At 43.5% G+C, this 18269-nt stretch overlaps 1 protein-coding gene across 1 annotated transcript; it reads right to left on the minus strand.

Moving 5' to 3' along the window:
• Positions 1–366: 366 nt before the first annotated feature.
• On the minus strand, positions 367–18121 carry rfx5 (regulatory factor X, 5). The gene is made up of 11 exons (XM_068709391.1): positions 18109–18121; positions 14479–14618; positions 14127–14160; positions 13456–13535; positions 13074–13196; positions 11074–11190; positions 9033–9111; positions 8393–8591; positions 8130–8209; positions 7937–8056; positions 367–7815 (listed from the first exon to the last, which is right to left on the minus strand). The coding sequence occupies exons 2-11, from the start codon at positions 14580–14582 to the stop codon at positions 6736–6738; spliced, it is 2016 nt and encodes a 671-aa protein (XP_068565492.1). The 5' UTR covers positions 14583–14618; positions 18109–18121; the 3' UTR covers positions 367–6735.
• Positions 18122–18269: the final 148 nt, after the last annotated feature.

Below are 18269 nucleotides of genomic sequence, written 5' to 3' on the forward strand. Positions count from 1 at the left end.
TGCAACCAAGTCATTTATAATTTAGATATAATTAGATATTGTTTCTGGAGCAGAGTCACTAATATTCACAGAACATTCACTGTTAATAAAACAGATGTGAGTGAAGCTCATAGAGGTGAAGGACTGAATTAGGTTTCACTTTCATTTACGTGTTCACAGATTTATTGAAAACGTTTTTTACTCGCAAATGTGTGTGTGTGTGTGTGTGTACCTTGTGTGTGTTCGTAGTTGTGTGTGTGTTTGTGTGTAGTTGTGTGTGTGTGTGTGTGTGTGTAGTTGTGTGTGTGTTTGTGTGTGTTTGTGTAGTTGTGTGTGTAGTTGGAGGAGCTCCCATAATGAATGACATCACAACATTGAAGAACTAAACAGAGTCATGAATCTTGTATTCAACACCTCCTCGGTGTCACACACTGTTCCTTTAACCCTCTGAGCTCATTAAAGGAGCAGCTGATTACAGGGAGAGAAAAACTCACGTTTAAAGTCAAAAATACACAAAAAACAGACAATCAGTCACCAGAACAAAACCATGCAGGAAGCAAAACAAAGATATCCATAGCAACAATAACAGTAACAATAATAATAATAATAACATCTGCATGAACAGAAGGCAGCATGATGTCAGAGTCACAGTCAGCTGTTCCAGGACTTCATTACCCAGAATTCATGAGCTCCAACGGCTTCAGAAAAAAGATAATTTACTGAATTGAACCGAGTGGGTCTCTGACAGGAAGCAGGGCTACTTTCAGTTTAGACTGGGAGTCGTCGTCATCGTCATCATCATCATCATCATCATCATCATCATCATCATCATCATCATCAGTGTTGACGTCATCTCGTCACCTGGACCGCCGAGTGGACCTGCAGCTCGCTTATTGAACGCTTCCTTCGCGTTACTTTGAGACAGACTTTAAAGAGTCGTTAGAGACGAATCAGTTTGAGTGAGACAACTCTCTTTGAGGTCAAAAGAACAAAACGTTGCTGAGTTCACACCAAACGCAAAGCAACTCATTGATTTAACTAGTTCAGGCAGAAGTCTCAGATATCCTGTAAACTAAACCAGTTTTCACTGAACCCATCAAGACCCACGACGCTGGTTTATAACGATGTTTGAACACAAAATACACAAGTTTGTTGTAATTTAATGACAATAAACAGATACAAATGATGCTGAAATAATGACATTATGATGCAGATTCATAAAAAGTCAGAATTTGTGTGTTGTTAGTTCTCTCCTCAAGACGAACAACAAACAACTGTTAAAGTACTTGTTTTCTGAATGGAGTCTGGTTTGATTGGTGCTATGCTAAGCTAACATTGTAGCATCTCCACCAACACTCAACACAACGTCATCTAGCGTTGACTTTTTATGTCGATCTCTAGCTTTGCGTTTGGTGAAAGCAGCAAGGTCTCTTGATCACTGAACTCAAACTTCCTGTTTACTTCCTGTTTACTTCCCGTTTACTTCCCATTTACTTCCCGTTTACTTCCTTTGAACCCGCATGACGTCTACGAGCTGAGAACAGAACCGGTTTCATCTTGTGGTTGAACTGAAGGACACTTGAAGCCGCTTTGAGCTCCACCGACAGATCCAGTACAGGAAGTGACATCAGAGGACGCTGTCTCGTTGAGTCTGATCCTTCAAGACGCACAGCTACCCGAATCCCGATCTTTGAATATCTGACCCGTTTCGATTTATTTTTTTTGAGCAACACGGCTCCACAGTGAAAGATTCCTACGACCACCTCCACCTTCAGACCCGGGTTCCTAATGCAGGACCACACTGGACCAAACTGGACCGTACTGGACTTTTCCTGCCTTTACTGACTCGTTCTGAGCCATTCCCAGAACTCCTCTTAGATCTGGACTTAGTTAAACACCTGGACCTCTTCTTCCTCTTTTATTTTGTATTTTTTACAGGTTCAGCAGGGAGCTTCTCATGACCAGTCAGACCAGTAAGTGGGCCAAACTGAGGCTTCATGCCATCTCCGACTTCCCATGAACCATTTCTTGGTCTCATTTCTTTGAGTGCTGCCGACCTTCCAGACTTCTTCGAACACAGATTCCAAATCCATTCAAATTTAAAGACCAAACTGGGGCGTCTTGCGATCAGGGACTTCCTCTAATCTCAAACTTATTTTAGAGCTTAACTTTCACAGCCGAACTTCCAGAGCTCGAGCTCATCTTTCAGGTTCCTTCCAAACATTAACACGGTCCAGGTTTAGGTCCAGGTATTCGAGTCCCTTTTCCAAACCTTCAACCACAGGATTCATAGCATGTTCAGTCGGCCCAGTTAGAGGTCCACACTAAAGCTTCCTCCAATCACTGACTTCCAGTTAAGAGCAGCAGGTCCTGCTGTAGGAACCTTTTGGATCGGACTCTAGATTCCCAACGAGACGCTAAAAGCATCACTTCACTTCATAATCAGGGCTGAGGAACATCTCATCTGTGGTCAGATATCTGATTGACATTATAAATCCAGTCAGTAAGTGAGGACTGCTGATGAAGGGGCAACGCGTTGGGCAACAACAGCAGGCAACTTTGCCCTAAGAGTTGAACTCAAGTCTTTAACCCTGCAGTGGTACGGTCTCTGTATGCGTCAAACAAAGTTCTTCTTGGCTAATCAAGGTCAGCAGGTCCCAAGTCAAGTCCCAAGTCAAGACCAACAAGTCCTGAGTCAAGACCAACAAGTCCATAGTCAGGCAAAGTCCCAAGTTAAGACCAGAGTCATGAACAAGTCCAACGTCAAAACCAATACCTTAAGATTCAGAGTCAAGTACAAACAAAGTGATTGTCCTACCACCAACAAGTACCAAGTCATAAACAAGTCCCAAGTAAAGACCAACATGTCCAGAGTCTAGTCAATCTAGTTCCAAGGTAAGACCAAGTCCTGAGTCAAGTTTACACAAAGTGCTCGTCATTTACTCCAAAAGCACTTAAGACCACCTTTCCAATGTTCAAATTAATAAAACAGTCAACTCCCAAGTCAACAACAAGTCACTTACCAACTCCCAAGTCAAGACCAAACAGTCCAGAGTCAAGGCCAACAAATATCCAATCAAGTCCCAAGTATAGACCAACAAGTACCACATTAGGTACAAGTTCCAAGTGAAGACCTGATTCAAGAGCAACAAGACCCAAGTCAAGAACTAGACCCGAGTCAAGACCAAACAAGTCAAGAGATATCAAGTCCAGGTGAAGTCCCCAGAGACATGACTTGATTCCAGGTCATGTGACGTGAGTCCAGACTTCAGTCACATGTTGACGTGTCGTGTGAACGAGTTAATTTGAGGCATTCTGAAGCCTTTAACAAGTGTTTCCTGTCGCCCATCAAGTGAAATGTTGCTTCAACCGTCTCGTTTAGTTAAACCTCTCTAAATCCCTCCAGTTACTGCCACTTTAAACGAGGGAGCGCTTCCCTCTTTAACTGTTATTCTGACCTGTTAAATATAAATCTGAGTGCAAAGCGTGAAGCAGAGAGTTACAGAAACACAACAATAAATTCAAAACACAACTTCTTTCTCTGGTTTTTTAACTTTTCAACAGTGCAACTTGTCATTTTGTTTCAGTTCTGTCTGAAGGGCGGAGGCCGAGACATTTTGAGTCGAGATGTTTTTCCACATTTTGGCACTTCACTTTAGTGATTCAAAAACGTAGCGTTAGCATCATTAGCATCGTTAGCATAATTAGCGCTCCTTTTAACTTTAAACCGCGGGGTCGTGCTGTAAGCTAGGCTGCACTCGCCTCACGGCAAAAAAAGGACAAGAGCTCGAACTCACTTTCCCATCATGCAACAGGTTTTTAACAGTCAAAAACCTTTTTTCAGCGTCCCTTTAAACAACCTGCACAAACACACACACACACACACACACACACACACACACACACACACACACACACACACACACACCTTGATTTTTTATTTTTGTACAAATCTGTGATCACGAGGGCAGACGGCGAGCCCTGTGGTTTTGTAGCACCAACGAAGAAGAAGATGACGACGCCCTCACACGGAGCGAGAGGCAAAGAGGTGAAGAAGTGTCAGCGAGGTGACGTCACCATGACGACGGAAGGTTTAAACTCCTCCACCACGGAAGAAGAAAGGAGGAGCAAATCATCCCAAATTACAAAGCTTAAGCCCATTTTCTGTTTTGTTTTGCTTTTCTTAAATAACGAATAAATTAACTTTTCGTTTTGTTTAGAGCGGAAAAATAAATTGTGTTCAGTAATTTTTAGGCAAAAATGTGCCGAACAAGAGATTTAAGGACTTAAATAAAATAAGTTTTTCTATTAACAGACAGTTTATAAAACGTGTTCCTAAAGTCTTCAAATGTTAGAAGAAACCGTGATTTCAACGTTTAACGGTTTTGATTCTTGTTCAATACAAAATGAATCGTTTGTTTTCGTTGTATTGAGAACTTTGGGACAAATCATTAATTTGACCTTTTATTTTGAAAATTGTGGTGATTGTTTTATTGGTCTGACTTTGGCTTCTACTTCCTGGTACAACAATCATGATGTCGTCATAGGAAACTCTAAACTAAACTAATTAACTGACTAACATCCCGTCACGTTATGAACACATGAAATCATTTATTTTGCTCTTCTTCCAGAAGATGTCCAGACTTCAGACGCGCTGACGTCACCTCGCTGATCCGGTGGTTGAGGAGTTAGTGCAAAAGGGCGCATGGCAACATAAAGCTAAGCTAAGCTAGCGGGCTAATCCTGGGCGACTCACAGCGCTACAGAAGCTTGTTTTTGCTTGTTTGACTTAAAAACACCGGCGGGTCTCTGCGCTTCTACTGGACACCGCTTTTTAACATATTCGTTGTTTCCTGATTTAAGTAATAAGTCGAGTTTCATTTCATTCTCATGAAGTTGTTGTATTTTCTTCCTTACGGGTCGAACGGTTATAGATAATCTATAACCACACATCTGTCTGAGGATATCAGACAGATGTGTGGTTATAGATAATCTATATCCTCAGACAGAGTGTGGTTATAGATTATCTATATCCTCAGACAGAGTGTGGTTATAGATTATCTATATCCTCAGACAGAGTGTGGATATAGATTATCTATATCCTCAGACAGAGTGTGGTTATAAATTATCTATATCCTCAGACAGAGTGTAGTTATAGATTATCTATATCCTCAGACAGAGTGTAGTTATAGATTATCTATATCCTCAGACAGAGTGTAGTTATAGATTATCTATATCCTCAGACAGAGTGTAGTTATAGATTATCTATATCCTCAGACAGTGTAGTTATAGATTATCTATATCCTCAGACAGAGTGTGGATATAGATTATTATATATCCTCAGACAGAGTGTGGATATAGATTATCTATAGCCTCAGACAGAGTGTGGATATAGATTATCTATATCCTCAGACAGAGTGTGGATATAGATTATCTATATCCTCAGACAGAGTGTGGATATAGATTATTATATATCCTCAGACAGAGTGTAGTTATAGATTATCTATATCCTCAGACAGAGTGTGGATATAGATTATCTATATCCTCAGACAGAGTGTGGATATAGATTATCTATATCCTCAGACAGTGTGGTTATAGATTATCTATATCCTCAGACAGAGTGTGGATATAGATTATCTATATCCTCAGACAGAGTGTGGTTATAGATTATCTATATCCTCAGACAGAGTGTGGTTATAGATTATCTATATCCTCAGACAGAGTGTGGATATAGATTATCTATATCCTCAGACAGAGTGTGGTTATAGATTATCTATATCCTCAGACAGAGTGTGGATATAGATTATCTATATCCTCAGACAGAGTGTGGTTATAGATTATCTATATCCTCAAACAGAGTGTGGTTACACTCATCAGAACACTTTGTATCAAGCTTCTTTGTTACATGAAGGCTCTCATGTGACGCTGTTACAGCTGCTCACAGTACTCTGTAGATCTGAGAACATTAAACTAGAATATAAATATAATAAAATGACTGAAGACGACGAGAAAAACTCTGAACTTTGAACTACAAACATGGCCGCCTTCCACCACAGACTTGGACCCGACATTGAAGGTGTTTTCTGATCAGTGACGGGGATGAATGAATGAATGAACACTCACACACACACACACACGCACACACACACACACACACACACACACACACACACACAGAAATATCTACTAAAGCAACACAAACACAACACACTGTTTAGAACAGGAACTCTTTAAAGGGGGCGGAGCTCCGATAAAGAAGTCATTTTTTCATATTTAGCACAAAGAACCTTCACAAGGCTCTGACCCGTAGTACCTTCTGATTCTATCCTGTATCCTTGTCTCCTTCCCTTTGTATCACTCTTTCCTTTTATCTGTTCATTTCTTCTTCTTCTTCTCTTATAAATCGACTGATCTGAAGCAGCGACAGCGACCAAAAAAACCCCGCAGCGCAGGAAAATGAGAAGTCTGGAGATGAAGGAGGCGAGGAGGCGAGGAGGGAAGGGAGGAAGATTTGAGGCCCGACCACCTGAGGAGGCGCTCTTCTGGTTTCAGACATGCAGTTCATTAAAGAGTCGCTGGTTTGTTTACAAAGTGCAGTGAGAGCCAATGGAAGGAACTGGTTTCATGTATCCTCGATTGGCTCTCTGCTGCCGCCAATCGGGGATTTCCACCAATAAGGAAGAGGAGAGGTAAAGGGGGCGGGGTTTATCTCACAGGCGATAAAAAACTAAATAAAAAAGAAGAGGAGGAAGAGAGCTAGTGTGTCTTTGAGGAGGTGCTGCTCTCTGCCTCCTCCTCCTCCTTCACCACCGTGATGGAGCAGATGGAGGAAGAGGAGGCAGGAGCAGCGGAGGAGGATGAAGGGTTGAGGTGCAGCTCCACCGGCGTCAACGTGATCTCCACCTCCCCCTGCTCCTCGTGCAGCGTGGGGAGAGGGAGAGGAAGTGGGCGGAGGTGTGTGGCGGGCGGCGGAGTGGAGTTGTTGTTGTTGCTCAGCGGCCTCGGAGCTTTCTGGATGACCTCCACCATCGGGGTGCGTCCCAACTCCCAGCCGGGGTTCCCCGTCCCCGGACTCTGGAAGAGGAACAGCGGCTGGCCGCGGTGGTCCGGTTCCACCGCCGCCCCCGTCGTCTGACACTGCACCACCACGCTGCGGTGCTCCATCAGCCGGCGACTCGGGTCCGACACCGCCGGCAGCGGGCTCAGAACCAGCCCCCCGGGCTGGTCCTGGATCACCAGCTCCAGCACCGGCGGCTGCGAGGAGGAAGAGGAGGAGGAGGAAGAGGCTTTCTGGATGACGGAGGTGATGATGGGCGGGTGGGGGGGAGGTTTGGGAGAGAGAGCGGCGGGGGGAGGAGGAGGCGGGGCGTCCTCCGGCCGAGGTTTTCTCGGTCGTCCCCGTTTCCGTTTCACCGGCGGTGCGGCGGACGAGGCGCCGCTGCCCGACGCCACGGCCTCCAGGGGGCGCTTGTTTCCGTTCCCTCGAGGTTTCTGCAGCACGGAGGTCGGGGCCGCAGGAGGAGGAAGAGGAAGAGGAAGAGGAAGAGGAGGCGGGGCCAGCGTCTCCCTCTCGTATGACAGACAGCCCTGAGGGAGGATCATCACCGGGACGGGCCCGCCCTGCTGCTGGGGCAGCGTCGCCATGGCGATGACCTTCACCCCGGCACCGCCGGGGGCGGCGATGGGGGCGGAGCCTCCGGGTCCCGAGGCCCCCCCGACCCCGGAGGAGTCTTTGGGAGCCAGAGAGGGAGGAGAGGAGCGGACGGACAGCTGGGTCTTATCAGGGAGGGAACTACGGGGGAGGATTCTGGGTAACTGCTTCATGAAGGCCTCCACCTGCAGCACAGGAAGTCATTGATCAGTTACTGTTACCGTGGAAATAAAACACATTAATCCTGAAAACAGAGTAGATGAAGTCTGACCGGTAACAGAAACAAAATCACTTTTCATAACTTACCGCCGGACGCAGCGAAGAAGAGGAGGAGGAGGGAGGAGGAGCGTCCAGGGAGGAAGGTTTGGCGGCTGCGGCTGATTTGTCTCCAGACTTCAGGGAAGACGAAGAGTCTCCAAGTTCCTTCTGCAGACGGACAGGAAGCAGTGATTAGCAGACGGGTCATCGGTCACAGATCAATGAGTGTATTTATTGTCACCTTGTGATCGGCGGCGTCGCTCTCGGCTTTAGAGATGACGGAGGTCTTCTTGATGACCTTGTGGGGTTTGGCTGGACCTCCTGCAGACAAACGGACGATCAGACGACCACGACTGAACAAACATCAGTGACTCTCTCTCTCTCTCTCTCTCTCTCTCTCTCTCTCTCTCTCTCACACACACACACACACACACACACACACACACACTCACACTCACACTCACACTCACACACACACACACACACACACACACACACACACACCTGCGAGTGCGGCGGAGGTCACCAGCTCGGCCTGGCTGCAGCGGGGGTTGACGATGTGCTCCTGGATCAGGTACCGAGCGATCTCCACCACCGTGTCGAACGAACGCTTCAGGATCTTCTGGGCCCAGTCACAGATCAGCTCACACGCCGCCTCCGTCACTTCCTGTTTGTACGTCTGGACCAGCTCGGTCAGCTCGGCCTGGAGAGGAAGAGGAGGCTCAATTCATCATGAATCACAGCCTGCTGTTAAATAATGATATATAAAAGTGTGTGTGAGTGAGTGTCTCTGTGTGTGTGTGTGTGTGTGTGTGTGTGTGTGTGTGTATGTCTCTGTGTGTGTGTCTCTGTGTGTGTGTGTATGTGTGTGTGTGTGTGTGTGTGTGTGTGTGTGTGTGTGTGTCTCTGTGTGTGTGTGTGTGAGTGTCTCTGTGTGTGTGTGTGTGTGTGTGTGTGTGTGTGTGTGTGAGTGTCTCTGTGTGTGTGAGTGTCTCTGTGTGTGTGTGTGTGTGTGTGTGTGTGTGTGTGTGTGTGTGAGTGTCTCTGTGTGTGTGTGTGTGTGTGTGTGTGTGTGTGTGTGAGTGTCTCTGTGTGTGTGTGTGTGTGTGTGTGTGTGTGTGTGTGTGTATGTGTGTGTGTGTACCGGGTCGTTCTTCAGGTCCAGGTTGGGCAGAAGAGGCATGTTGAGGACCGTCTTCCTCCTGATGCCGCTGTAACAGTACGTACCAGCCGGGCACGTTAAGGAATTCAACCAGCAACCCCGAATGCTCAAAACGCCTCATTAGCCGCGTTTGAATCGATGCTGTAATGGCGCTCCTTGAACAGTATTTTAGGGAAGGGTTAACTCAGTCAACCTATGAACACGTCAACCTATAAACAGTCAACCTATGAACACGTCAACCTATGAACACGTCAACCTATAAACAGTCAACCTATGAACACGTCAACCTATGAACACGTCAACCTATAAACAGTCAACCTATGAACACGTCAACCTATGAACACGTCAACCTATAAACAGTCAACCTATAAACAGTCAACCTATAAACAGTCAACCTATGAACAGTCAACCTATAAACAGTCAACCTATAAACAGTCAACCTATAAACAGTCAACCTATGAACACGTCAACCTATGAACACGTCAACCTATAAACAGTCAACCTATGAACACGTCAACCTATGAACACGTCAACCTATAAACAGTCAACCTATAAACAGTCAACCTATAAACAGTCAACCTATGAACAGTCAACCTATAAACAGTCAACCTATAAACAGTCAACCTATGAACAGTCAACCTATAAACAGTCAACCTATAAACAGTCAACCTATAAACAGTCAACCTATGAACACGTCAACCTATAAACAGTCAACCTATAAACAGTCAACCTATGAACAGTCAACCTATAAACAGTCAACCTATGAACAGTCAACCTATAAACAGTCAACCTATGAACAGTCAACCTATAAACAGTCAACCTATGAACAGTCAACCTATAAACAGTCAACCTATGAACAGTCAACCTATGAACAGTCAACCTATGAACACGTCTTCTGACGCGTTGTAAACTCCGGGGCTACCTCCTCCTGTGGACGCTCGTTAACGCATACGTTTGGAAACGATGGCGTAGACGCCCGCATTCGCTCCTCGATTGGTCGTTAGCGGTCACGACGTGTCCTTCCCTGATTGGTCACAACCCTATCACATGACCCTTTCCCTGAAGATCATAAACAACAGCAGCTTGATTACCGATCGACTACCAGGTTAATCCAACATGAACAACTGGTGACAGGAGTGACTGACCTGTTGTCTTTACTAGCAGCTGTTATCAGAGAGCGGACGTCTGAAGACACGCTTTGAGGACGACGGACACAGAGCGGAGGACTTTCCTGTCCTTATTAATGCTTATTTTGTCCACACATAAGCTGTAAAGGAACAAAAGCATAACCCTTCAGCTAGAAGACGTGTGTTGACCACATTTATTGACCCATAAAGTGTTCGTCTTTTAACTAAGTTTGAAGAATAAAACTTGTTATTTTTCCACTAAACTTGTCGGTTTGAGTTCATAGAGGAAGATCTTAAGTATCAAACACGACTTCCTGTTTTAGCCCAGTGTTGTATATTTATCTGTATATATGTATCTATATGTATCTGTATCTATGTATCTGTATCTATGTATCTGTATATATGTATCTGTATCTATGTATCTGTATCTATGCATCTGTATATATGTATCTGTATCTATGTATCTGTATATATGTATCTATATGTATCTGTATCTATGTATCTGTATATATGTATCTGTATATATGTATCTGTATCTATGTATCTATATCTATGCATCTGTATATATGCATCTGTATCTATGTATCTGTAAATATGTATCTGTATATATGTATCTGTATCTATGTATCTGTATATATGCATCTGTATCTATGTATCTGTAAATATGTATCTGTATCTATGTATCTGTATCTATGCATCTGTATCTATGTATCTGTATCTATATCTATGTATCTGTATATATGTATCTCCTCTGGAGGTAGCTTCATTATTTTATCTTAGTTAGTTGTATGTCTACAGACCTCAGTCGCGAACACGTGTTTAATGTTAACTTTAGTCTTAAACTCCATGCTGGTTTTATTTGACTGTCACACGGCATCCAGCAGATCAAAGGATATTTGGACTGTCCTCTGCCTCCGAGCCGTCGGGCTTTGATGTTTGGAAAAATGTCTCTGATGATCTTCCCAAAGTTGGCGGCGCTCAGAGGCCGATGCTGCAGGTTCTCACAGTACCTCCTGGGGGGGGTAAAGACAGACGGGTCACATGACACCTCCACCTGTACCTCTACCTGTGTTCAGAGTCTCACCTGTACCTCTACCTGTGTTCAGAGAGTCTCACCTGTACCTCTACCTGTGTTCAGAGAGAGTCTCACCTGTACCTCTACCTATGTTCAGAGAGTCTCACCTGTACCTCTACCTGTGTTCAGAGAGTTTCACCTGTACGTCTACCTGTGTTCAGAGTCTCACCTGTGCCTCTACCTGTGTTCAGAGAGAGTCTCACCTGTACCTCTACCTGTGTTCAGAGAGTCTCACCTGTACCTCTACCTGTGTTCAGAGAGTCTCACCTGTACGTCTACCTGTGTTCAGAGAGTCTCACCTGTACCTCTACCTGTGTTCAGAGAGAGTCTCACCTGTACCTCTACCTGTGTTCAGAGAGTCTCACCTGTACGTCTACCTGTGTTTAGAGAGTCTCACCTGTACCTCTACCTGTGTTCAGAGAGAGTCTCACCTGTACCTCTACCTGCGTTCAGAGAGTCTCACCTGTACGTCTACCTGTGTTCAGAGAGTCTCACCTGTACCTCTACCTGTGTTCAGAGAGAGTCTCACCTGTACCTCTACCTGTGTTCAGAGAGAGTCTCACCTGTACCTCTACCTGTGTTCAGAGAGTCTCACCTGTACCTCTACCTGTGTTCAGAAAGAGTCTCACCTGTACCTCTACCTGTGTTCAGAGAGTCTCACCTGTACGTCTACCTGTGTTCAGAGAGAGTCTCACCTGTACGTCTACCTGTGTTCAGAGAGAGTCTCACCTGTACGTCTACCTGTGTTCAGAGAGTCTCACCTGTATGTCTACCTGTGTTCAGAGAGTCTCACCTGTACGTCTACCTGTGTTCAGAGAGTCTCACCTGTACGTCTACCTGTGTTCAGAGAGTCTCACCTGTACCTCTACCTGTGTTCAGAGAGAGTCTCACCTGTACCTCTACCTGCGTTCAGAGAGTCTCACCTGTACCTCTACCTGTGTTCAGAGAGAGTCTCACCTGTACCTCTACCTGTGTTCAGAGAGAGTCTCACCTGTACCTCTACCTGTGTTCAGAGAGTCTCACCTGTACCTCTACCTGTGTTCAGAGAGAGTCTCACCTGTACGTCTACCTGTGTTCAGAGAGAGTCTCACCTGTACGTCTACCTGTGTTCAGAGAGAGTCTCACCTGTACGTCTACCTGTGTTCAGAGAGAGTCTCACCTGTACGTCTACCTGTGTTCAGAGAGTCTCACCTGTACGTCTACCTGTGTTCAGAGAGTCTCACCTGTACGTCTACCTGTGTTCAGAGAGTCTCACCTGTACGTCTACCTGTGTTCAGAGAGAGTCTCACCTGTACCTCTACCTGTGTTCAGAGAGTCTCACCTGTACCTCTACCTGTGTTCAGAGAGTCTCACCTGTACCTCTACCTGTGTTCAGAGAGTCTCACCTGTACGTCTACCTGTGTTCAGAGAGAGTCTCACTTGTACCTCTACCTGTGTTCACAGAGAGTCTCACTTGTACCTCTACCTGTGTTCACAGAGAGTCTCACTTGTACCTCTACCTGTGTTCAGAGAGAGTCTCACCTGTACCTCTACCTGTGTTCAGAGAGAGTCTCACCTGTACCTCTACCTGTGTTCAGAGAGAGTCTCACCTGTACCTCTACCTGTGTTCAGAGAGTCTCACCTGTACCTCTACCTGTGTTCAGAGAGTCTCACCTGTACCTCTACCTGTGTTCAGAGAGAGTCTCAACTGTACCTCTACCTGTGTTCAGAGAGTCTCACCTGTACCTCTACCTGTGTTCAGAGAGAGTCTCACCTGTACGTCTACCTGTGTTCAGAGAGAGTCTCACCTGTACGTCTACCTGTGTTCAGAGAGAGTCTCACCTGTACGTCTCGTAGACGTCCTGTTTGGGCAGACAGGTGTCAGAATGCTCCTCCAGGTGACTACGGATCCAGTTACAGGTGTGAAGCTGGTCAGCTGTGTTGAAGGAGGAGGAGTCACCACCACTACACACACACACACACACACACACACACACACACACACACACACACACACACACACACACACATTACATGATTACTTTAGGTAAATTAATAAAATTAAGTTGAAGTTGAATTAGGTTTCACATTTGTTTACAGACTTATTGATAAAGTTTTGGCTTCATTATTCTATTGTGTTACAAAACCGTTACCTCCGGACGGCATCAATATTCCAGGGTTCTACTTTAGAACCGGTTCTAATAGAAAGTGAACAGGTTCTGACCTCTTGTCTCCGGAGGGTCCTGAGGGCAGCTGGAGGTAAAGGTACAGCTTGTCGTTGTCGGAGAAACGCTGAACATCTTGCTGAACAGAACAAATAATAATAATAATAATAACTGTATTTATATAATAATAACTTTATTTATATAACAATAATAACTTGATTTATATAACAATAATAACTTTATTTATATAATAATAATAATAACTTTATTTATACAATAATAACTTTATTTATATAATAATAATAATAATAACTTTATTTATATAATAATAACTTTATTTATATAACAATAATAACTTTATTTATATGATAATAATAATAACTTTATTTATATAATAATAATAATAACAACTTTATTTATATAATAATAACTTTATTTATATAGCACCTTTAATAACAGAGTTTACAAAGTGCTTTGAAAAATCAAGATAATAACAATAACAGCAAGATCAGTGAGACAGTCGATAAAAATAAAATAAATAATATAAAGTAAATAAAATAAATAAATAAAATAAAATAGAAAAGTGACGACATCACATTAAAGCCAGTCTGTCAAAATGTGTTTTAAGAAGTGATTTAAAAGAGATTAATAACACACCTGAACCCTGAGCTGAGACACACACACACTCACACACACACACACACACACATTCACACACACTGGTTCTTACCAGGATCTGGTCCACTTTGGTCTGGACACTTTTACTGGAACACAGAGAGAGAGAAGACACCGATCAGCCTCATGGACAGAAACTTCAGCGTTTAAAGTCATGAGTCAGAAGAAGACATTGTTTAGTTTCATTGTTTAAACTTTGTTTCCCAACAGGAGGAACCAGACGGAGAGATAACACTACATTCAAACATTTAAAATAGCTTTCGTGTTCGTAACTGCAGCTACAAATGATGGAAATCCACCAAACGCTTGTTAGGAAACAGTTTGAAGAAGAGCCGGTCGCACATATTCAGAAGTGAATTAAAGACATTTTCTCCTCAATAGAAACCTCTTCATCTGATTCTACTCACGAGATGTTGCTCTTGAGTTTCTGCAGCAGCATGCTGGGCTCCGTGTCGCCCCCCCCCTCCTCCCCCCCCTCCAGACCGCCCCCCCCCTGCTGGTCCTCCGACATCTGGACCGACTAACCGGCGCTGAGCGGCAGCAGCATCTGAGGAGGAACAATAATATATGTAATTTAGTATGAAATAATATATATATAATTTAGAATGAAATAATATATATAATTTATTATAAAATAATATATATAATTTATTATGAAATAATATATATAATTTATTATGAAATAATATATAATGTATTGTTAAATAATATATAATGTATTGTTAAATAAAACATAATCTATTGGTAAAATAATATAATTTATTATGAAATAATATATAATGTATTGTTAAATAACATATAATTTATTATTAATAAATAATATATAATTTATTATTAAATAATACATAGTTACACAAACTCACCACTAACTCAACACAAACTCACCACTAACTCAACACGAACTCACCACTAACTCAACACAAACTCACCACAAACTCACCACTAACTCACCACTAACTCACCACAAACTCAACACAAACTCACCACTAACTCACCACTAACTCACCACTAACTCGACACAAACTCAACACAAACTCAACACGAACTCACTACTAACTCAACACGAACTCACCACGAACTCACCACTAACTCAACACAAACTCAACACAAACTCAACACAAACTCACCACTAACTCAACACTAGCTCAACACTAACTCAACACTAACTCAACACAAACTCAACACTAACTCAACACGAACTCACCACTAACTCAATACTAACTCACCACTACCTCAACACGAACTCACCACTAACTCAACACGAACTCACCACTAACTCAACAAGAACTCAACACTAGCTCAACACTAACTCAACACGAACTCACTACTAACTCAACATGAACTCACCACGAACTCAACATGAACTCACCACTAACTCACCACTAACTCACCACTAACTCAACACGAACTCACCACTAACTAAACACAAACTCACCACTAACTCGACACAAACTCAACACAAACTCAACACAAACTCAACACTAACTCAACACTAGCTCAACACAAACTCAACACGAACTCACGACTAACTCAACACAAACTCACCACTAACTCAACACAAACTCAACACAAACTCACCACTAACTCAACACGAACTCAACACAAACTCAACACGAACTCACCACTAACTCAACACGAACTCAACACGAACTCACCACTAACTCAACACGAACTCACCACGAACTCACCATGAACTCACCACTAACTCAACTCAAACTCACCACTAACTCACCACTAACTCACCACAAACTCACCACTAACTCAACACAAACTCACCACTAACTCAACACAAACTCACCACTAACTCAACACAAACTCACCACTAACTCAACACTAGCTCAACACTAACTCAACACTAACTCAACACTAACTCAACACGAACTCACCACTAACTCACCACTACCTCAACACGAACTCACCACTAACTCAACACGAACTCAACACTAACTCAACAAGAACTCAACACTAGCTCAACACTAACTCAACACAAACTCACTACTAACTCAACATGAACTCACCACGAACTCAACATGAACTCACCACTAACTCACCACTATCTCACCACTAACTCACCACTAACTCAACACGAACTCACCACTAACTAAACACAAACTCACCACTAACTGACCACTAACTCACCACTAACTCGACACAAACTCAACACAAACTCAACACTAACTCAACACTAGCTCAACACTAACTCAACACGAACTCACGACTAACTCAACACAAACTCACCACGAACTCACCACTAACTCAACACAAACTCAACACAAACTCACCACTAACTCAACACGAACTCAACACAAACTCAACACAAACTCACCACTAACTCAACACGAACTCACCACTAACTAAACACAAACTCAACACTAACTCACCATTAACTCAACACTAACTCACCACTAACTCACCACTAACTCAACACAAACTCACCACTAACTCACCACTAACTCACCACTAACTCAACACGAACTCAACACTAGCTCAACACTAACTCAACACAAACTCACTACTAACTCAACACAAACTCACCACAAACTCAACACGAACTCAACACAAACTCAACACAAACTCACCACTAACTCAACACTAGCTCACCACGAACTCAACACAAACTCAACAAGAACTCAACACTAGCTCAACACTAACTCACCACTAACTCAACACGAACTCACCACTAACTCAACACGAACTCACCACTAACTCAACACTAGCTCACCACGAACTCAACACTAACTCAACACAAACTCACCACAAACTCACCACAAACTCAACACTAACTCAACACGAACTCACCACTAACTCAACACGAACTCACCACTAACTCAACACAAACTCACCACTAACTCAACACAAACTCACCACGAACTCAACACGAACTCAACACAAACTCAACAAGAACTCAACACGAACTCAACACAAACTCAACAAGAACTCAACACTAGCTCAACACTAACTCAACACAAACTCACTACTAACTCAACATGAACTCACCACGAACTCAACATGAACTCACCACTAACTCAACACGAACTCAACACAAACTCACCACTAACTCACCACGAACTCACCACTAACTCACCACGAACTCAACACTAACTCAACACAAACTCAACACTAACTCAACACAAACTCACCACGACTCAACACAAACTCAACACTAGCTCAACACAAACTCACCACTAACTCACTACTAACTCACCACGAACTCACCACTAACTAAACACTAACTCAACACAAACTCACTACTAACTAAACACAAACTCAACATTAACTTAACATTAACTCAACATTAACTAAACATTAATTTAACATGAATCTTCTGTAAATAGACTGATGGTTTCAGGTTTGATTGTAAAACAAAATAAAACATCATATTTCATAAACTCTTAAATGTGTTTTGTCTCAATCTGTAAAGTAATTAAAAGACTAAAAGATAAATGTAAAAAAGTACGTCTCCCTGTGAGATGTAGTCCAATAATACTTGTAAATGTACTGTCACATTCCACCACTGGACTCTAACGTGTACTTAAAAACACTGATGACGTAATGCTTTGTCTCAACACGAGGACAACACTGCAGACAGACAGACAGACAGACAGGTCCCTCCCACCTGTCTCACTGAATTTTAACGTCACACCACATTTTTAAAGATCACACTTTTTCTGCGCTGCCAGCCGGTTAAAATATAAACAAACAGTCCCGGTGTGTCTACCGGGTGGTGACACATGACCGGCTGTCACCGGGACTGTTACACGTTACTACTACTACCACACACACACACACACACACACACACACACACACACACACACAGGCTAACGGTTAGCTAGAGATGACAAACGGCCGTTAAACAGCCGTTAGCCGCCGATGTGTCATGTCTGACGGTCGCGTGTTTACAGCGCGCGGAGAGCCGGTGGTCATGTGGCTGCTGCCATTTACTATTACAACACACACACACACACACACACACACACACACACACACACACACACACACACACACACACACACACACACACACACACACACTGACCCAGCTCAACATGTTACTGCCGAAGCTAACTGGCTAGCAGACAACACATTAGCTAAGCCGAGGTACCAACGTTAGCACGTCGGTTGGGTTCAATGCGAACAGATTGAACAAAAACAACTTTAAAAGCACGTACAGACCCGAGAATACTACGTCTCGCGGTG

Source organism: Cebidichthys violaceus, unplaced genomic scaffold (assembly GCF_023349555.1).
Source record: "Cebidichthys violaceus isolate CVI_PGR_0920_01 unplaced genomic scaffold, fCebVio1.0.p SCAF_146, whole genome shotgun sequence".
NCBI lineage: Eukaryota > Metazoa > Chordata > Actinopteri > Perciformes > Stichaeidae > Cebidichthys > Cebidichthys violaceus.